We start from the raw sequence: 24,579 nt of genomic DNA, 5'->3' as shown, positions 1-24,579 counted from the left end.
CTAGCCCGTCTTCTTGAAAGTCTATTGTTATTATTTTCATTTGGTGGACTTTTTCTCTCGTCTTGGAGCCAAGTCAGAGCAGAATTTTTGAGAGAGACTGCGGAGTATTCGTTTTTCATCCTCTTTTCCAACTCTATGTTTGTCTTTAGAAGTTTTGATGTTCCTTCAGTGTTTCAATATTCCTCTGACGGCTCGTTCCTGTAAGAAGGTCAAGGATCGCAATTTCTTCCTCATATTGATCCTGATTTTTTATATCTTGGGCTGTTGTGAGAGCCCCCCCCCCCCCTCCAAAAAATAGTTCCAACTGAACAAGTATCGGAGTTTAGTGTTGTTTTAAAAATTGCCCATCGTGATAAATAAAAAAATATGCTAAGTAAATTCTTTTTACGTGACATTTGAAGACATGGAATGGCAATCTCAGTTAATCATAGTTCTGAAGTTTTTAGTTGTATGTTTATTTGTCCGACATGTTGGAGCAAAGGGTTTCAAAAATCCAGAGACAGGCACCGTCTGGAAAATCGTGAAATCAACACCAGAACCGAACTTTGAACCGTACCTCCTATCAACAGTAAGTAAATCGAAAATTTCAAGCTATTTAAAATGTTTTAAATAGGTACAATGAGTAATCATACTAGTTGGATCGCATTTAGCAAAAATAAACCTGCAGAATTATAGTGTTGTTAAAATGTTGCTTCTGCCTAACTATCTAAAAGATCTCCCAAAATAGCAAATAGTGTTTGCATCCCATCAAATATTGTTGATTTTAAAGGGAAATAATTGTGTACATTTTATTTCTTTACATATAGTTAGCATTTTTAAAGGAAAAGAAGCATTTGCACAATTTTGAAAACACTGGAATCACGCTGGTTCCTTTTTGCTAAATGCGATTCAGTAATTGACGATCTGTTCAGTGTTCCAAATATTTAAAGTAAAATTCAGACAAAATAATGGATGGTTTTGAATTTAAGCATATTTGGGACTGAGTTACGAAGCGCCTCTTGCGTTAGGACCGCAAAGCGCTCAGAAGGCGTACCTCCTGGTATTATAGAAAAGTACAAACAATGAATGAGCGCGTGTCAGATTTTGTAGGATTTGCTTGTTCAAAACCCAATCGTAAAGAGATAGTTTTCAAAAAATGACTAATGCAAACATCTATAGCGACCTAGGACCACTCCTCCTTCCCTTGCTTAAATGTGTTTCACACATACTTAACTGCCGAGAACATCTCTGATTCGCGTGTCAAACATTAACAAAATAGTAAAAACACCTCTGCACTTCAGTGCAATTGAATTAAGAAAATGATGGGGCATACTTTTATTTTTTAGAGATAATGAATTTCCACGCCAAGGAATTGTTATTAAACATTAGACGAATTTGTATCAAAACAGAACACACGCTGTGTTAAAAGTGCAGTAAGTACTTATACAGATTTGCTATTTTTGCCACCTTGATAAGGAGGTCATCACACTCATCAGCTCTAATTGAACGCGCGATAATCTTCACTGTACTTGCGGAAGATAAAAGATCGGAAGATGAGTCGAAACGGTCAACTTGAGCAAGATAAACTCAAGTTATTAACGCCTCTTTGCCGCATCAACTTTACTTGCCTTAAATTAGCAGATATTTAAATTTCATATGTCACCAAAAAATAAAAGTGGGCTTAAATCATTAAGCAATTCCCCCCAATTTCCTCTTAATTTTTTTTTTTAAAAGTACAAACAAAGAGAAATTAATCGACCAACTTCCGAGCTGGATACCTAACAGTTATTCGATAATAAAGCTAGAAAGTCATGTGTATTTCGAATGCGTTATTTCAGAATTTCTGTCCCTACATTATTTTTCCCGGAAAAGTATTTCTATAGATTTTATTGTAAGAGAAATATCAGAGAAATATTCCTGGCACAGCATAACAAAACCACGCGGAATTTTGCGCATTTACCTATTAATCATCAATCACGTTTTCAAAAAATAAAATTGGGCGAAAACTCTGAGACGTCACAAACCGAGTTTCTATAGAATGAGCACCGAGTGGAATGGACTTTGGCCGTACAATGCGCACATCATGATATCCGGAAAATGAAGTAGTTAGACCCAAATTCCAAACAGTCTTTACAATAGACTCACTTAATTAACACAGTCAGAAACTCCCAGAAAGTAAATACCATTTAAACTTTCAACTTATTAGATGAAAGTTGCTTGGATTTGCTGGATTTTTTATCCAATCTTAGTATCGTTTTAATGTTATGAGTGCTTCATTGAAAAATGCCTTAAAGTTGGTCGAATCCCTCCTTCTTGTGGGAACTCAATTCAAGTGGAATAATGTCCCAGGTAATTAGAAATCTCGGGGCACTTGCAAGGGCCTACTTGTCGTTTCGATAAATCGCAATAATGCGCATCTGCCTAGAAAAAAATTGATAACAATGACATTTAAAAGCATGATCTCAGTTTGGAGCGCCTTTATTTTTTGCGATACTTCACGCTTTGTCGTGGTGTTAGTTTAGTTGCCTATCCGATCCGAACTCAACTAGGTCCACAAGTTCTTCTACGAGCTCTACTAAGTGTGCCTGCTACTATTATGCTTTTATGGAAGGAAGAGTGTCTATTCAGAGAAACGGCAAAATAATCAGTACCCTCATACTGCCCCTTGAGTTCGATTTTTATAATTTCATATTTTTTCACTGGTTGCTCGAAAAATACCGATGATTGCTAATTGCCTCTGAAAAACATACTTAAACCTACTGAGGAGGGAAATAAATTATACTGGTCATCTCATTGTTTAGAGTCAGCTGATACGAGAAGAAGGATTTTTTGTTGAGGAGCATGCTGCCCAAACAGAGGATGGATACATACTTGGGCTTCATCGAATCGTCAATCCTGCCGCTAAAAACAGCTCCAGCCCCCCCGTGCTCATAATGCACGGATTCTTGATTGCTTCAGACAACTGGCTCATACAAGGAAGGGACCACGATTTGCGTATGTATCTGGGCTCATAAAATTCAATAGAAGATAATTTTGGATCTTCCTTTGTAGCTTCAGTCGCGTGGATGTATGATTATTTTGGGGAGTTCCAGCACGTGTAAAGGCTCAGGACATGTCAAATGGACTGCATTTTTCAATTTGGACTTATAAATTCTGGCTCTTCTGGAAAAACACTTATGTGCATGGGGAAACTAATGGCACATACGTTGTTTTTAAACCAGACTAGAATTTATATATAGTTCCAAATTGCAAAATGTAGTCCAAATAGTCCTCCACCACTCCTTTTTATTTTTAAGCGGTTATAGATAGAAAAATGAGACTTTGGGGATGCTCCTATCCTGGGGGCAACTATCTTTTTGAGGGGTCAAAATTTTAGGCCTTTCTCGGGAAGAGAGTCTCAAAACTGGGGGATAGGGTGGTCATAATATCTATGTATGTGAGATATTTTCGGGACATGGATACCTTTGTCTATTTGAATATTCAAATTGAATACTGCCAGTTGTTGTGGTTATGTCGAGTGGAACAATAAACCCTTATTTGTCTCCCGATTAACAATATTCAGCGTACTATTCAGGTCCGTTTAAATCTGATTTTTTAATGCTTATGTCCGCAGCTTACCTAATGGCAGATGCAGACTTCGATGTTTGGTTGGGCGATTTTCGTGGGAACTGTTACTCAAGAAGGCATGAAACACTTTCTCCAAATGATGACCTGTTCTGGGACTTTGGGTGAATTTTTCATGTGTTCATTTTTGATTTTTGGCCGATAGAGGAAAACCAACAAGAACAAACGAAAAAAAAAAAACACCTGAAAGTTGATGTTTTGTGTAAAATACTTCAAGAACGGTTTATGTACTTATCACAATTGAAACTCTATGAATTTAAATGAAAAGCGGAAAACCTAAAGATTTTAAGATTATTCTTTATTGCAATCTTTCACTAATAGATAATTGCCTCATTTTCAGTTTCTCTCAGAAAAAGCTCTTCAAAATCTATTTCGTATTTAAGTGAGCAATCGATACATGTATTTTCTTCTTTCACCTTATTAAAATCCAGGAATTTTCATTTGACATTGAATTACACTTCCTCCCATTCCGAAAAAAAGACCTAAAAAGCTCCAATATATATAATTTAAACCGTATGTATATAATAGTCAGCGAATACGTACATGGAAAAGAAAATTAAAAGGATCTACGTGAAAATGAATACAATCAAAAGGAACTATATCGACGGTGAAACTACCAAACCACGTATCTCGATTTGCGACGTTGCAGACTTCTTGTCATATTTCATTATTTATAATTAGAAAACTACAAAACGTAAATTCTTGAAAACCTCCGTAATTTTCTTCCCGGCGTGAAAAAAAAAATAATTTTCACATGGTCCATTTAAGCATAAATACGTCAGATTGTGATGAGTAATCACCTGGCAGTGTTGACAGTGTTGGCAATGTGTCTCTTAAAAATCAACTCTTTTGTATTTCCTTCCATTGCCTGAGATCGTGATTGTAAATCGCATACTATTGATTTTCTAGGCCTCACGAATGGGGCTACTACGATCTGCCCGCAATGATTGAATACATAAGGCACGAAACGAAGAAGCAACAAATTACTTACGTCGGCTACTCAATTGGAGGCGGAGCTTTCTACCTGATGTGCTCAACACGCCCTTATTACAACAATTACATCACCAGTGCCATCATGTTGGCACCATTTGTGTACGGGCCTCGAGAAAAAAAAATACGGAATAATTTACTCAATTTTGCAAAACATGCAATCGTGAGTATTTCATTTTCATTCCATTTTTAATGACCATGTTCTCAAGTATGAGGTGGTTTTGCAATGAGCTCCTGAAGTTAACTCAGGGATGAAGGTACATGCTTATCTTAATGTGAAAAAAATGCTGAGGAAAGATTAAAAATAATTGAAATAGCCTTCATGCACGCTGGCCTTTTCGGTTTTCTTTTGATATTTTTGCAGTCGTGAATGCTTAGCATAGCTGAAGTGCGCTCCAGCTAGAATTGTATTTAGCAAATGGATGTTTTTTATACGATGATTAAAAATAAACAAGTGTTACGGAATAAAACATAATATAAGGAACTTTGCAAAACGATAATCCGGGTATCGGAACTTGACTGTTTTGAAAACGCCTTCAAATGCGGTGTGATACCTCACGCATTCCGGAGAGTTCAAATAGTTGTATCATTGCGCCGTAGAAATGCGACGGAAGATTACAATTATTATCCATTCACTCACCCCCGTTGCAAACTGACGACGGTTTGAGATTTCAAAATATCCAGGCGCATCACCCTGTGCGGGACGGTATTCTTAATGATCGGGTGAAATAATTATGAATAATTTTTCATTCTCAACTTCAGTCTTGAGAAGATATTTCAGCTTAGGACATATTATTTGTGGATAGCTCGTAACTTCAGGAGCTTGAGATTGAGAGTAGATTGGGCGTCAATCAATGGACTGGTTAACACTGATTCGAACAGCTGATTGTTATCAGCTATGATTTTTCACCTTATATGAAACTAAAGACCATAAGTTTTATGAACATATTCATTAATAACATTTTAACTCCTTGTCCATTGTTATTGAACCAATTTCTTCAAATTCTCAGATTCAGATTGAAGAAGAGGGGAGGGATAGGGTCAAAAGACAAATCAGCACCAGAAAAAAGTCCCATATTTTTGCTTCAAAATCTTTTTCAAAGGCTTAAATGTTCGTCGTATATTTTTGCTCTCACTCAGTGATATATTGAATATGATTTTACAGAGAGGACATAAACAGCACGAGAGGTTTGAAGTATTCAAGAGAACTCCGATTCATTTGAAGGCTGTGCAGAGGTTGACACGTATCGATGCTCCAAGTTTCAAAATAATGTTTCTCTTATTCATGGATTTTTTCGGCGATGATATCGATCAACTTGATATGGTAAGGTTCGTTTGTTTGACGTCAAGCAAATCGTGAGGTAAAAACTAAAGAAATGTTCATTATAATATTGCTGACCGTTTTAAAAGGGCTAAGTCTATGTATAAATGTGCAGTCAAATCTGATGAATCCCCCATGTTCTTATCGTTCTTTAAACTTGAGAATAATTCAGATTTCATTTTCACCCTCAGAGAACATTCACTTCAAAAGTTTAAATCAAACTTTAAATTGTTTTAAGGGCATTTTTCCAAAAAGTCACGCAATATGAGGAAAATGTGCGCGCCCATATTTTATTAAGTATTACCTTTTTATATTTAATTATTAAGTATATGTCTCCGGCAAAACAAAAAAAAGAAGCAATTTTACTCGACGTGATTCATTGCCATTGCTCAAACCTAGCCTTTTCGAAAATTAAATTTCAAGACTGTATTTTGGCGTTTTCAAACCTGGATTACATCATTGTTAATTTTATAATTTTTCAGCTAAAATTCAAGCAGATTGCCAGCGCTTTCGGTGCTGGAACATCGTTGAAGGCAATGGAGCACATGGTCCAGTTATATGAGAGCAGAGAATTCCGCAAATTTGATTTCGGACGAACACGAAACAAAAAGTATTACGGTACAATAGAGCCTCCTCAGTATAATCTAACCAAAGTCACTGTGCCGAGCTGTATTTACTATGGTGCAAATGATTATTTCGTTGACTTTGAGGTAAGCTAATTAAGGGAACGCCGACAATTTACTTCAGACTTTAGTATTAGTTTTAACCGTTTACCAGAGGCTGTGATGACGAGATCTCGTTTTACGGGAATATCATCTTTCGAAGCACTAGCTACTCGTAATTTGGAATCCTCCTGAACACCTAATCACAATTTTAGTCCCTAAGATGATAGCCAACCAACCGGACACATCCGAATTTTCAAAAAAAAAAAAGTGAGGAACTATCTCCATGTAATCATGGATAGAAACAGGGAGGCTCGAACTGGGTAAGGAAAGAAGAGACAAATGTCACATCCAAAAAGTGTACCATTCAACAGATATTTACATGCTAACTATCGGGCCAACTGATGATTGATGCATCCAGACTGACGTGACTTTTGTCTCTTCTTTTCTTTCCCCAAATTCACATGGCTCCTCTCAAGAAATGTGAGGAATTTTGCCAAATAAGTGAACGATGTATCTCTCATGTGTACAATTGTAGTTCGATACATTTTAAGTCAGATCAGCTCAAAAACGATCTTGCATGAGACGACTCTTCAAACGACTTTTTCAACATTTGTCCATGGAGGCTCCCTGAAACCCTCCTTGGAGCCTCGAAAATCCCCCAAACCCATCTTTGGAGTAGAGGAAGTCCCACAGATTTTCCATAGTGAGGTGTCCTCTAGGTAAAATTTCAAAAGAGCATATGTCCAAAAGCGCAAACCCCAAAAAATCAACTACAAATTTCCGCTTTTAGGTGGTGGAAGTAAGGAGTCGTGTGCACGAATGATTTCGCTTGAAACCGGAGAAATAGGGCGAATATAAACTTTATCAATGTTAAAAATCTGGTTGGAATTTAACATTTTTTTATTCACGTGATAGCAAACAGGCTCTGTTCAAAAGAGAAATGAGCAAAAGTGTTTGATGAATATGTTCGGAAAGATTGTTTGAACGCGCAAATACCTAAATGAAAGAATCCCTCTAAACTATCAATACATTTTTCTAAGAATTGAGAATGTTGATATTAAAAACTAGTGGCACTTTAATTCATCGGCACAATTAGACCGTGGGCCAGCAGGGGGTAACCCTCCCCCCCCCCCCCCGTGGGAATTTTGAAGATGGTGATTTTCTTGAAGCTCTCAATTAGTAGAATAAGATTTTCCTTGTTTACGCGAATTTTATCGTGGTGGGGGGGAGTAGGCCCCCCCTTAACCCCCCAAAATTGCTCAGAATTCCGACTTTTCCGCGAATTTTCCCACTTTTACCCGAAAAGGCTTGATTTTAGGGCTAAACTCCACATAAATATTCTGAAAGCTCGTAAAATTCTGGTCTAGAAAAGTCTTAAGTGACTTTGACCAGGACCCGCGGTCCCCCAAAATGGGGGGGCTTAAAATGTCAAAATATCTCAATTTTCCGCGAAAATGACCGTTTCGCCGCGATTTCTCGCCAATAACGCGAAGAAGGTTGGTATTATCGTAAAATCGTTTACCCCTATAATAACAGAGCATTAATTTTTCATTCTAAGGGCGGCCTAACCCCTCGTGGGGGGAGGGGGGCCCCCCAGCACTACCCACCCTATAAAAACCGTCAAGATTGGCCGCTTCCTTGAAGTAGCGTTATGCGCAAAAATGGGCGGCAAAATGAAAACAAGTAGCGTTTGTTCTGAGAGAACATCAATGTGGATTCTTGTGGGGGGTGACAGGGGGGAGGGAGGTACATCCTCCTCCCTCCCCCTCCCCCTCCTCCCAAAAAATAATCACGAAAAACGTTAATTAAACGCGAAAATTCCACTTTATAAGACGACTTCAGGGCTTGTCATTGACACGCTTACACTAACATAATTTAACGAGGGGGGGGAGGGGAGAGGGGGCCCTCCCCCCTCCTCTCCCACCCCCTCCCCCTCCCCCAAATAAATAATCACGAAAAAATGTAATTAAACGCGAAAATTCCATAGTATTGCGTGGAGATCCTGAAGGAATCCCTAAGAATACAATGAAAAACAAGCAGGAAGCTCCAACGCATTGGCGTCGGAGAGCGGCTCTGGGGGCAGTAGTTGTAGTCAAGAATGAGGGCCTAGACACATTTTGTCATTGATGTACAATCCGACAACTGTCGATTCATGTTTTGTAACTTAGCAGATTTACGTAGCCGGTGTATAAATGTGTATTGGGCTTTGATATGGCGAATACATGGCATTATCACTTGTTGTATACTTTTAATTTTGAAAGCTCTTTGGAGGTCCGCTTCCTAAAAAATCTCTGGTTGATAAGTCGTTTAGCGAGGCTGCAAAAAATTTGCATTTTTATATCTGAAAGTGTAGGTATTGGTTTTTTGTATAATTGTTTTTTTGGATTGCTGGAAAAGTAACGCATACTTCTATAATTTAGGACTGAGTCAGGGAAATATAAGGTTCGTTAAATAGTAAATATTCCTAGTACCGTGTGACACTATTGTTAACGAAAAGTTTTTGCAACTTGTCAAAGAGGTTGTTGAATGATCTTCGAATAACTTTTGATGAGCTAGAGGTAATGGTTCTATCTGCAGCTCGTGGACTTCTGTACGATATTGTCCAGAATCATCTAAATTTTCAAAAAGTGTCCGCTTGTTCGATACCCAATTTGCTCATTCATGCATACAAGGAGAAGCGCATGAAAGCTTTAGCAGACATTTTGGAGATGAATCAAGAATTAGATGAAGAATTTATGACTTAAATCACGGCACCTTAATCACGGGATGACCTTAATTACGGCAACTATTTATTGTCCATGAGATGCAGATGGTTCCATTTCCCTAGCTCATCAAAAGGTATTCGAAGATCAATTTCATCAGCCACCCAATCAATCAATTCGTCGATCAATTTATTCGTACAGAACATTCAAAAATCCCGTGAAAAAACAGCTCACAAATAAAAGCAAATTGCCATAGAAACTTCTTCACGAAATCACACACACAACGAAGAACGAGGCGCTACAGACGAGTCCGTCCAGGACAAGTTAAAAAATTCCCATGAGCCGAGTGCCGTAGGTTAAGGGCCCGTTCGCCAAAAGTAATCGGAACTGTATGAATGAATTGCTCCTTTTAAAAATCAAAACAATATCGAATTGCGATATATTACACAGTTAAGATAGGGCTATGTCCTGTCGTAAGCGGCGACATACAGTCGATATCATTTCAATAATCGCCCCAATGGCCACGATAGTTGTTAGACGTTTACGGTTTCCCTGGTAACCTTTGTTTGCTATCAGCTGATATCAAGTAATATGACTAGGAAGCTCCAACCCAGTAGTTAAAGCTTCCTTAACCGCGAAAACTTTAAAATTCAAATTTTCAAATTTTGAACGTAAAGTACATTTTTTCCATCACGAGATAAAAGCACAAACAAGTTTTGAATTGTTGACTGTATCACCATGATTCCAAAAATACAATACACAACATAGCATTGACTAACAATAAAACAGTATGCAATAAAATAAAGTCATGACAAGGAACATAGCCGAAAATGGCGCCGATTCCCATCAACCAACGCGCGGTCTCTACAATGTAACATGCTGCATTGATACTCCCCAGCTGGGACCGTCCGGAATAGCAGCTCTAGTGCAAGCACCAGAGCCGCTAATAATTGAGACAGGGAAGATTAAAAGAAAGAGGGTTATTCATATAGGCGAAAAATGTACCCAGCCCGGAATGTACGAAACTTTGTGAGCTGATAGTACTAGTTGAGAGAGGCTTATCCCTAGCTCCGTTTTTGCAGGAACCCCAGGGAAACAGCGTTGCCATTTTTTAAAGTCGTAACCTTCAAACACCCATAACTTTCGCAGAAATGCAGTCACAGAGCTCGTATTTATACCAAAAGATGCAAAAAATTACGTTCTATCGACCAATGCCAAAGAAATTTTAATTTGACTCCATTGTTGCCACGTTTTGGCAATTTTTTTAATTTTCGTAATTATTTAAAATCACGTTACCGCCTAAAAAAGTGTTTGCGGTTGGTGGGGATTGAATAAAAATCTGTCGGAATTATTGTTCGTTTGATTCCGCATCCATCGATATATTATACTTTTCTGAGAGACTTAGGGAACACGAGTTATAGCGATTTGAAAATTCGGCAACACGCCCTATACCCCGATATTGACGCTCGTTTAGGTACGTTTCGCAACTCCGTGTTAAAGCAAGACGCCTAGAACAAACAAAATTCGAAAAGTCAGTTCATGTTTTGCGCTTTTTTGAAACTTTCACATGATTTTTAGGAATCCAAGTAGCGGCGGTGTTGCCGGTTTTCAATGAAAACCACCGCTGCCATCACAATTTAAAGTAGTACTCATTTAATCTTATCCCAGCTACATTTGCTAACCTAAACTGACCATTTGCGACATGGTGTTGACAACATTGCCTAATTTCCGTCGGAATTCGCGTAGAGGCGGGGTTGCCAGTTTTCATGGAAACCGCCACCGCGATCACAAAAAAAAATGTATTACTTATTTAATCACGTTCAGCCTTATTCTGTAGTTGGAATTGTTTATTTATCGGATCGATGGTTTCATCTATCTCTCTGCAACGGCAGTGGTGCCTGACAGTACCGAGATATCGATACTGTATAGAGATCAAGAGCAATGGATCTAGGCCCCTCGCCAAAACTACTCATCGGACCGCTTGAGTGATTCGGTAGCTTTAAATTTCGATATCTCGTTACTGCCGGTCACCACTGCCGTTGCAGAGGGATAGAAGAAACCATCGATCCGATAAATAAACAATTCCAACTACAGAATAAGGCTGAACGTGATTAAATAAGTAATACATTTTTTTTTGTGATCGCGGTGGCGGTTTCCATGAAAACTGGCAACCCCGCCTCTACGCGAATTCCGACGGAAATTAGGCAATGTTGTCAACACCGTGTCGCAAATGGTCAGTTTAGGTTAGCAAATGTAGCTGGGATAAGATTAAATGAGTACTACTTTAAATTGTGATGGCAGCGGTGGTTTTCATTGAAAACCGGCAACACCGCCGCTACTTGAATTCCTAAAAATCATGTGAAAGTTTCAAAAAAGCGCAAAACATGAACTGACTTTTCGAATTTTGTTTGTTCTAGGCGTTTTGCTTTAACACGGAGTTGCGAAACGTACCTAAACGAGCGTCAATATCGGGGTATAGGGCGTGTTGCCGAATTTTCAAATCGCTATAACTCGTGTTCCCTAAGTCTCTCAGAAAAGTATAATATATCGATGGATGCGGAATCAAACGAACAATAATTCCGACAGATTTTTATTCAATCCCCATCAACCGCAAACACTTTTTTAGGCGGTAACGTGATTTTAAATAATTACGAAAATTAAAAAAATTGCCAAAACGTGGCAACAATGGAGTCAAATTAAAATTTCTTTGGCATTGGTCGATAGAACGTAATTTTTTGCATCTTTTGGTATAAATACGAGCTCTGTGACTGCATTTCTGCGAAAGTTATGGGTGTTTGAAGGTTACGACTTTAAAAAATGGCAACGCTGTTTCCCTGGGGTTCCTGCAAAAACGGAGCTAGGGATAAGCCTCTCTCAACTAGTACTATCAGCTCACAAAGTTTCGTACATTCCGGGCTGGGTACATTTTTTGCCTATATGAATAACCCTCTTTTATGAAGTACAAATAAGAGAGACTGTAACGGCGTCAGAAGGAAGCCGATGTTGATGGGGGTGAGGGAGAAAAGAATTATCAGCAAGGCGCCGGCACGTGCGGCCGGGCGCGCGTGTGGATGAATTATAGCTTCTTGTGTGTGACGATAAGATTGTATTAGTTTGAAAAGAAAGCGAGCTGTTTGTAGTTTGGAAATGCATCCAACTACGTCTTCAAGAAGGGCGGGAAATATGCAATTTAAAATGCTTAGTCCCTGTATCTGTTGGGTTTGACTATCGGTCGTTTGGATGAGCGGCATGGTACTTGGGGGGTTGGGTGCTCGACCTGGTAGTGGATCCGTGGGTGGTTCTGGAACGGCCAATTGGTTTTGTATCTGAGTTGGTAAGTTCAGGTTATTTTCAGTATGGAGGAATGGAATAATTTCCAACGGCGGACCGTAGGTCGGTCGTTTCGGCGTTTCCGTAGTTATTGGCGGCTCCCTGGTTTTTGTAGGCGGTGAGTTGAAACGCCGCAGCTGGTCGATATGGCGTTTCAGCGCGTAACCGGTGGTCGAGAGTTGTACTTGGTAGTGAAGTGTGCCGAATTTTCCCAAAATTTTCCCCGGTATCCATGTGGCCTTGTTATTTGGGTATGTCTTTACATAAACGGAGTCTCCCACACTAAATGAACGTGTGTTGCTGTGATCTTGGATACTATGTGGTCCCGTTGGAGGAGGAATTAAGTTATCCAGAGCTATTCTGATGTTTCTATTGAGGTAAAGTTCACTTGGTGATTTTCCGTTTGCTAAGGGTGTTGCGCGATACCGAAGCATGATTTTATCCAATTTTGCTTGTAATGGTATATTTATGTTGCCCATTGCCTTGAGTTTTTGTTTTATTGTCTGAACCATTCTCTCTGCGATTCCGTTTGTTGCTGGGTGGCCTGGGGCGATAAGGCGTTGTCTGATGCCATGTGCTTGACACCATTTAGAAAAAAGGTCACTGGTAAAAATCGAAGCGTTATCGGAGACAATGATCTTAGGTTGGCCGTGGGTATGGAAGATGTTTTTTAGGATTTCGATGGTGCTGTCGGACGTTTGCGCTGAAAGTGTGGCCTTTGCTTCCGCCCATTTTGATTTTGCGTCTATAATCACAAGGAAGTGGGATTCATTAATTGGTCCTGCATAGTCAATGTGAATTCTTTTAAAATTGTCGGTGGGTGTTTCCCATACGTGTGGGGTGCTTTGCTTGGTCCGGTTTTGGATTCACAACATTGTATACATGACTGTACTATGTTTTCTATGTCGGCGTTGATGGATGGCCAGTATACGTATCTGCGTGCCATTTGTTTCATTTTGGTGATTCCAAGATGAGTGTCATGTAATGTTTGTAGAACTAGGGGCCGCATTGATTCGGGGATATACAGTCTATTTTGAAATAATACGACTTTTCCTTGTAGGGAGAATTTCTCGAACTTGGGTGTAATAGCCAGGTTAGTGTCATTTATCAGAACATTACGTATGTTTGATAGCGTTGCGTCATTTTCTGTTTCTCGAGCGATTGAGTCATAGTTCAATTCTATTGACTCTATCTGATGAATCATTTCCCTGATGAGAAATGTTGATTCGTCTTCGATATCCTGTTCGAGATAAGACGGTTTACCAGGAATCGGCATGCGTGATAGGAAGTCGGCATGAGGGGTTTCCGTTGATTTTTTAAGTTGAACTTTGAAATTGGAATTTTGAAGATATGTTGCGTATTTTGTTAATCTATTTGAAGTCACCGTGGGAATACTTGTTTCAGGTGCGAAAATGTGCCTGAGTGGTTTATTGTCAGTAACGAGTGTACAAAGCCGACCGCATAAATAATAATAGAATTTTTTTACGCCAAAATGTATAGCTAGACTTTTGCGATCCAATTGCGAATATCTTTCTTCAGCTCCTGTTAGGGATCGTGAAGCGAATTGAATTGGTCTTTTTGTACTATCGATTAAGTGTGCCAGCACGGCTCCTACACCAAATGGTGAGGTATCTGTCGTGAGGAAAATTTCTTTATCCGGTTGGAAGGACGTTAGTACTATTTTGCTTGTTAGAATGTCCTTTATTCCTTGAAATTCTCTACATTCTGGGGTCCAGGAGAATTTTGTTCCTTTTTTAAGGAGAGAGCGAATATGTTTTGTGCGACTGTTGTAATTTGGAATGAACTTCGCATAAAAAGTTGCTATGCCCATGAAGATTTTTTCTTGGTCTTGATTTTGGGGGGCTGGTGCAGCCTGTATTGTTTTCACTCTTGGTGGGTCTTTATCGACTTTGCCGTATCCGACTATGTGCCCAAGGTACGCTATTTTGCAGACAACCCATATGCATTTTGCAATGTTTACATGGACATTATTTTTTATGAGCCGGTGTAAGCATTGTTTGAGGTTTTCGTAAGAGTGGTGAATATCTAAACCGTGTGCAATTATGTTGTCGAAATATGTTGAGATACCGGGAAGATCCGACAAAAGTTGATCTATGATTCTATGGAATTCCGAGGGGGCTGTTTTAATGCCGAAAGTACGGTGGTTAAAACGGAAAATTCCTTTATGAGTGGCTATTGTTTGGATAAGTGCGGATTCTGGGCTGACTGAGGCGTGTAGGTACGCTTTCCAGATGTCAAGTTGGCAGAAAACGAAGGATTTAGTGAGACCGCCAATTACATCATCGATTTGAGGCAAGGGATAATGTGCTTCTATTGAAACTTTGTAGTAGACACAAAGGCGGACGGTACCGTCTTTTTTCGGAATTATGACCAGTGGGCCGGCCCAATTGGAAACTGTAGCCGGTTCTGTAATTCCTTCTGTTTCTAATCGCGTCAATTCTTCATTTTCCTGAATTTGTAAGGCTTCGGGAACATTTCTTGCTTTCATAGCTCGGGGTTTCGCGTTTTCCCGTGGGATAAGATGCAGTTCAACATTAGTAATTTTCCCGACGGATTTTTCAAATGCGGGTGCGAATTCGTTTTTGATGTTCGCGATCAATTGATCCCTGTTACAGGTCGAGGGTTTGCATTGAACAGGGGAAAATTCGTTTATCGTTTTGACGTAATTTTTGTCAATTTCTGCTAAGTTAATTTTGAGGTGTCGTATCCATGTACGGCCCAGGAGGGGAGAGTATTTGTCCGGGACAATGTATAATGTCTCTGTGGAGCGGATATCTTTGTATCTGACTGGTATTGTCAATTCCCCGATGGGCGTGAAAATTTTTTGCGTGTAAGAACGGAATTTTTTTTCTGATGGCTTAAGTTTTTTAGGGGTGTTGAGGTTTTTGAAAATTCGTTCGGGGAGAAGGGACCTAGGGGCGCCAGAATCCACTTCGAAAGTGACTGGTGTGTTATCCAGTTCGACTGTCACGAGAAATTTTTCTGCATCATCCTTTTGGGAGTAAAATATGTCCTCTACTGCGCTGAATTCGAAATCGTGCGCCGATTCGAAGTCTTCAAGATCTGAGTTTGTATTCTCGTCTTGTAGTGAGTGGACCTGTTTCCCCAGGCGTTTAATGCAGACCGTGGAGCTGTGTCCTTTGATGGAACAGAATGAACAAATGAGGGAGTTTTTCAATCTGCACTTTTGACTTTTGTGAGGATACCCGCATGCAAGACATTTATCTTTAAGCCCTAGCTGTTCGATGAGAGATGGGTCTTGAAGTTTGTCGCGGATGCCACCTTTTTTGCCTTTTTGAAATGGGGGCTTTGTATTTGAGAATTTCCCCTTATTTTTGTTATAGGTTAAAGCGTTGATGTCACCAGGGACTTGAGGAGGTTTGTATGTTGGTGCTAATTCTTGAGAATTTGATTTTGATGCCTCTAGGGCCAGTGCCTTTTCTACCATACTTGCAAAAGAAGTGGACTTGTCCATTTCGAGCAAACGTTCCCGAATGTGAGAATCTGCGACGCCTCTGACAAATTGGATACCTAATTGAAAAGTTGATAAATCCGCTTTGCATGCACAAGTTGATGTGAAAACACATTCTAAAGCCGCGTTTTTGAGAGATGCTACAAAATCTTGAATTGACTGGTTTGCAGTTTGGGACGTATTAAAAAATCTATGTCTGGCAACAATGGCGGTTTATTATTGGGCATAACTGTTTTTCTAATTTATCCAAAATATCTTTGTACGGGGCATCTTTCGGGTCTACTGGTGCTATAAGTGGCACTAGTAGGCTGTAGTTTTGTGAGCCGATTGAATTTAGGAGCAGATTTTTGCAGAGTAATTCGTCTGAAGAAGGAGACAGTTAAGAGCCAGGTAATTTTCAAATCTTTGGCGATAATTCCTGAACGGCTCTTTTTTTCTATCAAATTCATCAAATTGAGATAATAAGATATTTTTAGAGATACTTGCTAGCGGCGATTGGGTCGATGCTGTAGCTGTTCCTTGTGAGAGTGTTGTCGTTAGGACCTTTATTTGTTGTACCAACTCGTCTTGTTTCGCGGCGGCACTGTCAGAGATATCCTTTAATACCTTGTTTTGATGGGTTTGTAGTTTGTCGAGGAGGGTGGTGAGTGCTTGTATATCCATGGTAAGGTAATGATTGACACTTTTGCACGTAGGTCAGACAGCTTAACGCGTCTGTGAGACGTATACCTCGTTCGGTGTTACGGCCGGAGCGGAGTCCTGAATTACTGAATACACAGGGAAGAGAGAGAAGAAAAAAAAAAAAGTTTTTCAAACTGGACAGAATTATTGTGAAACACGCGCTTCCGATTTACTCGTCGCCAACTGTTGTGTCATGAACGAGAGGATTGAGGGAGGAAATGACGAACATCCGAGAACGAGGGAGTGAGCTTTATTCCAAGGCTTCTACATCACTAACTCCTTACGGGAGTTCATCGCCGGCGCCAGATGGTCGGAATACAGTGCGACGTAAGGAGGGAGAGCGCTCCCCATGACGTAACGCAATGCGTCACACCACGTTATGACACAGGATATGACAATTATATTAGTGTGAGCGTGACAATGACACGCCCTGAAAGTCGCCTTTTAGAGTATGGAATTTTCGCGTTTAATTACATTTTTTCGTGATTATTTATTTGGGGGAGGGGGAGGGGGTGGGAGAGGAGGGGGGAGGGCCCCCTCTCCCCTCCCCCCCCTCGTTAAATTATGTTAGTGTAAGCGTGTCAATGACAAGCCCTGAAGTCGTCTTATAAAGTGGAATTTTCGCGTTTAATTAACGTTTTTCGTGATTATTTTTTGGGAGGAGGGGGGGGGGGAGGGAGGAGGATGTACCTCCCTCCCCCCTGTCACCCCCCACAAGAATCCACATTGATGTTCTCTCAGAACAAACGCTACTTGTTTTCATTTTGCCGCCCATTTTTGCGCATAACGCTACTTCAAGGAAGCGGCCAATCTTGACGGTTTTTATAGGGTGGGTAGTGCTGGGGGGCCCCCCTCCCCCCACGAGGGGTTAGGCCGCCCTTAGAATGAAAAATTAATGCTCTGTTATTATAGGGGTAAACGATTTTACGATAATACCAACCTTCTTCGCGTTATTGGCGAGAAATCGCGGCGAAACGGTCATTTTCGCGGAAAATTGAGATATTTTGACATTTTAAGCCCCCCCATTTTGGGGGACCGCGGGTCCTGGTCAAAGTCACTTAAGACTTTACTAGACCAGAATTTTACGAGCTTTCAGAATAGTTATTTGGAGTTTAGCCCTAAAATCAAGCCTTTTCGGGTAAAAGTGGGAAAATTCGCGGAAAAGTCGGAATTCTGAGCAATTTTGGGGGGTTAAGGGGGGGCCTACTCCCCCCCACCACGATAAAAATTCGCGTAAACAAGGAAAATCTTATTCTACTAATTGAGAGCTTCAAGAAAATCACCATCTTCAAAATTCCCACGGGGGGGGGGGGGGAGGGTTACCCCCTGCTGGCCCACGGTCTAAATAGGCAACTCTAGAATTAAGTTAAGATGTAAGATGAACGAGCAGAGAGCCTTCAGTTAGCATTGTATGCGACGAACATGAAACGAATTTCATAAGAACGCCTGCATGCAACTATTCGAGCTCATCGGATGTCCGTATTGCATACGCACGGATGTGAAGGCGTTTTGACACTCCATGCACTTACCGCCTCACCCGCGGGCCCTCTTGGCGCACTTGACCCGGCAGCGCGGGAAGCGGGCTTTAAAGTTTAACATTATACTTACTCCAATCATCTTCTTCTTCTTCTGCCTTCTGACTAGGGCCGTGACCCTGTTTGTCTAGCCTCTAAAACAGTAATATGATGCCGATGAGAGAGATCACTTAATTCTCCGGGGATGAAAGGCAGCTCTGTGCCCATCTCTTGGGCGGTCGTCCGGGTTGCCTTTGGCTATGAGGTCGTCCTACCATACAAATCTTGGCAAGCCTTTCCCCGTCCATCCTCTCAACATGTTCCGACCACATTTTCCGGCGCATCTTGGTCCATTTGGCAATATCTTGAATTTGGCACTCTTCGCGAATTGACTCGTTGGTCTGCCTATCTCGGAGCGTAAAGCCTGCTATTTTCCTCAGGACTTTCATTTCTACGGTCCGCAACTGCTGTTTAGTGCGCTTCGTGTCCGCTCGGGTCTCCGCAGCGTAAGTCAGCACAGGTCTTACAACCGTTTTATACAGGGTGTTCGAAAAGTCCCCTCCCCCCCCTCTAACTTTTGACCTAATCGAGGTAGAGATTTGAAACTTGGAGGGTGTTCCTAGATCAAAGGGAGCTACTTTTTGACCTCCCCAAAATTTTGGGGGGGCCCCATTTTGGGGGGGTTACGGACCCTAACTTTTAATTTTCAAATGGGAAGACCCCCTTTGTGATACCTCGTTCGAAAGAGCATAAAAAAAGAAAATTTTTCGCGCAAACCGGAAGTCATTATCTCAAACCGTTTCAAAATGGCGGCCGGTCAAAGTTCCAAATGGCCGAAAATTGGCACCTGTGCTATTTGCCCATGGATTTGCTTGAAACTCGGTATCTGGGGGTATTTTGGCACGAGAAAAACGAATTTGACGTTAGATTTTCAAAAAAACCCTAATTTTTCAAAGTGGCGACCGGTTTAGGCTCAAAGTGGCCGAAAATTTGACAAACTCGATTTTTTTGCCAATGGATTCACCTGAAATTCGGTATCTGGGGGTATTTTGACCCGAGAATAACGAATTCAACGTTAGATTTTTAAACAAACCCTAATTTTTCAAAATGGCCGCCGATTAAAGTTCAAAATGGTCAAAAATTGGCAACCTCGACTTTTTGCCGATAGATTCGCCTGAAACTCGGTGAAATAACGTCGAATTCCTTTGTCTCTCACCCAGATACCCTCAAACACCGAGTTTCAGGCGAATCTATCGGCAAAAAGTCGAGGTTGCCAATTTTTGACCATTTTGAACTTTAATCGGCGGCCATTTTGAAAAATTAGGGTTTGTTTAAAAATCTAACGTTGAATTCGTTATTCTCGGGTCAAAATACCCCCAGATACCGAATTTCAGGTGAATCCATTGGCAAAAAAATCGAGTTTGTCAAATTTTCGGCCACTTTGAGCCTAAACCGGTCGCCACTTTGAAAAATTAGGGTTTTTTTGAAAATCTAACGTCAAATTCGTTTTTCTCGTGCCAAAATACCCCCAGATACCGAGTTTCAAGCAAATCCATGGGCAAATAGCACAGGTGCCAATTTTCGGCCATTTGGAACTTTGACCGGCCGCCATTTTGAAACGGTTTGAGATAATGACTTCCGGTTTGCGCGAAAAATTTTCTTTTTTTATGCTCTTTCGAACGAGGTATCACAAAGGGGGTCTTCCCATTTGAAAATTAAAAGTTAGGGTCCGTAACCCCCCCAAAATGGGGCCCCCCCAAAATTTTGGGGAGGTCAAAAAGTAGCTCCCTTTGATCTAGGAACACCCTCCAAGTTTCAAATCTCTACCTCGATTAGGTCAAAAGTTAGAGGGGGGGGAGGGGACTTTTCGAACACCCTGTAAACTCGAACTTTGCTCTCTTTAGCCATGTACTTATTCCTCCAAACCATTTCATTTAGGCATCCGGCTACTCTAGTTGCCTTGATTGTCTGACTCCGCACCTCGGTCCCTAAATCCTTCACACTCGTTATTAAAGCGCCCAAGTACTTAAACTGCATTACTTGTTCAACTACGGTACCGTCCACGACTAGCTTACATCGTATTGGATTTTTGCTGATGACCATACTTTTTGTTTTTTTAGCCGACACTTTCATGTTGAATACCTCTGCAGCCAGGTTGAAGGAATGGAGCATTCTTTGCAGATCATCCTCGGAGCTTGCTACTAAAACAGCATCGTCTGCATAACAGATTATATTGATATTCGAATTGCCTAGCCGATAGCCTCTCTTAAATCTAACTGCATCGATTAGCTTATTCATTAACAAATTGAATAGAAAAGAACTGAGGGAGTCCCCTTGTCTTACTCCTCTGTTTACAATGACTACATCAGAGGTTCCCTCCCTGGTGACTATCCGTGTCTTGGTGTTCGAGTTCAAGTCGGCAACTATCTCGATGAGACACCTGGGAACATTCCGCTCGTTAAGTATCCTCAAGACATCTGTTCTCCGTACGCGGTCGAATGCCTTCTCCAAATCCACAAAACATAAAAATAAAGGCTTGTTGAACTCGATGGATTTCTCTGCCAATTGTCGTACCATGAATATGGCATCGTTGGTGCCTCTGTTTTTCCTAAACCCTTGCTGTTCCTCGGCCATATGCACAATCTGCTCCAAAATATCTTTGAGAACGGATGTAAATAGCTTGGAGCACGTGTTTAGGAGCGTAATACCGCGATAATTTTCAGGTACAAATTTGTCACCTTTCTTGAAGATGGGAATTGTGAAACTATCCTTCCAGTCTTCCGGCATTTTCTTTTCTTCCAAAATTTTTTGGAACAGACGATGCATCCACACAGCTAGGACTTTTCCACCATATTTAACGAATTCATTTCCGATGCCATCTGGTCCAGGGGATTTTCTGAGCTTTAATCTGTGAATGGCTTTGGTCACCATCTCCAATGACACGGTCACATTATCTTCGTTCTGGTAATCAATCCTCTCTTGGATGTCGTCATCTGCATCTTTGTACAGTTCAGTAAAATAAGTGTGCCATTCTTCTTTCCGAATGTGATGGGCCTGCCTAAATTCACAGATTTCTTTCCGCTGATTTCGAAGAGCATTCCACATTTTCCGTTGCGCACCATAAAAGTCATGCTCCATTCCTTTGGTGTAACTTTCCCAATAGCCTTCTTTAATTTTCCTAATTCTCTGGTTCATCGAATTGCGGACCCTTTTGTACTTTTCATATTCTTCTGGAGTGGGATTAGATTTATACTGTAAAAATGCTTCCTTCTTAGACCTTGCAGCATCTCTGACTTCATCACAAAACCAGGGTGTCCGGGTATCTGTGCGATTTCTGTTTACTTTTCGCCATCCTACTGCCTCACCAGCTGCTTCCAGCACCTTCGATTTTACATGCCGCCACAGCTCATTTGCTGTCAAATCTTCATCTGGCACACTCTCCAACTTTCCATGCAGCCTGGAGCGATAGAAGCTCCTGATGCTGGGGTCGGACATCTTTTCAGCACAAAGTTTTTCGAAAATCACCGGTTGCTGTTTTCGCTGACTGAAATCGATTCTTAGTTCGCATAACACTAAGCCGTGCTGAGTACCAGCATCTGCGGATGACAAGGTGCGAACATCTAGGATCTGCTGTGGATGTACATGCCGATTACTGATGATGAAATCAATCATCGATGCTTGGCCTCTCCGATTGGTCCAGGTAATTTTCTGTTGTAACGGGTGATCAAAAAACGTGTTATTAATCCTCAATTCATTTATGGCGCAAAACTCAATGAGTTCCTCACCGCTGTCATTCAAGGTGGGCTCATTGAATCTATTTTTGATCCCAGGTACAACATTATTCCCAACACGAGCATTCCAGTCACCCATCATGACTAACTTTTCCCGAGCTGGTATTGTGTCGATGACTTTTTGTAAAGACTCATAAAACGTATCTCGCTCTGGCTTCCCTCTACTCGTATCTGGCGCGTAAATTGATATCAGATTTAATTTTTCTCGGCCTAAGTAGATGATAACTTTTAGGATCCTTTCGCTTATATAATCGATATCAATGATATTATCAATGAGGTTCTTATGAACCAACATTCCAACGCCGGCGTGTGCTCTTTCACTCTTGTCGACGCCTTTATATATGAGCAGGTAGTTGCCCCTCATTACACTTCCAGCTCCTTTCCTCTTGGTCTCACTCAGCGCACAGATGTCGATCTTCTTTCCATCCAATTCAATAATAACTTCTTGCTCCTTATTTGTTAATGATGTCACATTCCAAGACGCAATTCTCAATTTTTGAGCCGCTTTTGTCCATTTGTCCGTTATCCTTAAATCTTTGGGTCGAAAGTCCTTTCTATTCTGATACCGAGGCTTTTTATTTCTCTTATGAGCAAAAACGGGTCTTTTTACCGGAGGCAGGTTGCTAGCCTTACCTCCGAACCCTCCTCCTTAGCCCGGGCTTGGGACCGGCAGTACCGTCGAGGAGACGGCACAGGCGGAGTTTTACTCCAATCATCCTCTACTAAAACTTACTTTAAGAGAACTTACTTTATTTTCCATGTTTCAGAGTATAGAACGGCTGAGCAAGATACTGCCTAACGTTGTGAAGAAGAAAATGGTGCCTCACAAGAAGTTTAATCACCTTGACTTTCTGGTTGCAACTGATGCAAAGGCTCTCCTGTATGATGATGTCATTTCTGATGCATTCCGCATTATTAATTCAGAGTAAAATAATTCGGATGTACTTTCGACGGAATAAAATAACGACTGCGTGGAATGTTTGATCATTAGACCCTTAGTATTATTAATCACCAGAAAATACTTTCTAATGAATGATGAATTTAAACGAAAGAGTGGTAGAAGATGATGCACGCTACCCTTCATATTCTAAGGAAAATTTCTATCCTAATCCTGAGGGATTTTGCGTAAATAACTGTTAAAATTGAAAAATTACATGAAATACGTACAGCTTTGGAATTGAATAGGTAAATTCGATTCAAATGAGCCTCAAAATATAGAAATACATGTATAAAATGTATGTTTTCTTCCTTCACTTTTTCTGGCAAAATATGTTTCAAGAAGGTAGAGTACCCTGAATGAGATTGGATCATACGGATAATTTTACTCCATGGAATGAATCTCATTTCCTTTTATACAAGCAACACATCCACATCGGGAGGTTGTGCTGAATTTAAATCATGTCCGTGTGTCGCAAGAGTGTTCCTTGTTATTGCCGGTTTAATTTTCAAATACACTGTTGAATATAATTTCCCTAGTTGTGTTAATTGTCTTTCAATGCAGATGCCCACTAGGTAGGAATAGGTAGTTGCATTTTGACACTTGACACTACCTTGCACAGTAAAAAATGATATTGCTGATTTAACAATTTTGTAATTAAAAAAGTGTCCGACATGTATCAATGTAGATTTTACAATAAAAAAAATGCTAAACCGCCCCCGTAGTTAAAGTAGCTGTCCACTGTTGTAAAATGTATATCTAAAAAAGGACCTACCTATCGTAAATGTACATCTGAATCATGTCGGACATATTTTTAACAATTCAATTGTCAACTCAGCAATCCATTTTTTTTTTACCGCGTGGAAGTCGCGTCACTTAAACACTAACTGGAGTCACTGTGCACTATAATTTAAGTGGTTAAAAAATGAGACAGGATTATTAATTCATAGTCATTTTAAGGTGATTCGATGGACGCCATATTTTGTGTCAGAACGGCATGCGATATATCGCATCAATTGGTTCCATTTTTTCAGCTACTCGTCATTTTTCTCCAATTTTGAGATCGCAATTCTGTTGTCAGGAGACTAAATCACTCACTTATCAATTTTAACAAAGAAATTCAATGTAATAAAGGCGTGGTTTTTTCAGAGAGAAAACATCGCATTCGATACTGAAATCGAAACTGCACTCGAATGCGATAGTTTCTCTCTGAAAAATCAACGCCTTTATTACGTTAAATTTCTTTGTTAAAATTGGTGAGTGAGTGCTTTAGTCTCCTGACAACAGAATTGCGATCTCAAAATTGGAGAAAAATGCTGAGTAGCTGAAAAAATGGAACCAATCGATGCGATATATCACATGCCGTTCTGACACAAAATATGGCGTCCATCGAATCACCTTAATTTTTTTTTTTTTAGATATTTCCTACTTATTTTTTCATGCAAGCACCATACTCTTATGTCAAGGAAAAACACAGTATATCGGGGAAAAGTAGGTATCAATCTAAGTAGTTTTATTTTAAAAATGTATTCTACGAGTTCGGAGAAAGAAA

The 24,579-nt window shown here is 40.4% G+C and overlaps 1 protein-coding gene across 1 annotated transcript; it reads left to right on the top strand.

Moving 5' to 3' along the window:
* Positions 1-52: 52 nt before the first annotated feature.
* On the top strand, positions 53-23,554 carry LOC109039177 (lipase 3). The gene is made up of 7 exons (XM_019054559.2): positions 53-568; positions 2,781-2,973; positions 3,593-3,707; positions 4,513-4,756; positions 5,759-5,917; positions 6,397-6,624; positions 22,858-23,554. Exons 1-7 carry the CDS (start codon positions 404-406, stop codon positions 23,017-23,019), a joined length of 1,266 nt encoding a protein of 421 aa, XP_018910104.2. The 5' UTR covers positions 53-403; the 3' UTR covers positions 23,020-23,554.
* Positions 23,555-24,579: the final 1,025 nt, after the last annotated feature.

Source organism: Bemisia tabaci, chromosome 5, assembly GCF_918797505.1.
Source record: "Bemisia tabaci chromosome 5, PGI_BMITA_v3".
NCBI classification, from domain to species: domain Eukaryota; kingdom Metazoa; phylum Arthropoda; class Insecta; order Hemiptera; family Aleyrodidae; genus Bemisia; species Bemisia tabaci.
This window is presented reverse-complemented; position numbering and strand designations above follow the sequence as displayed.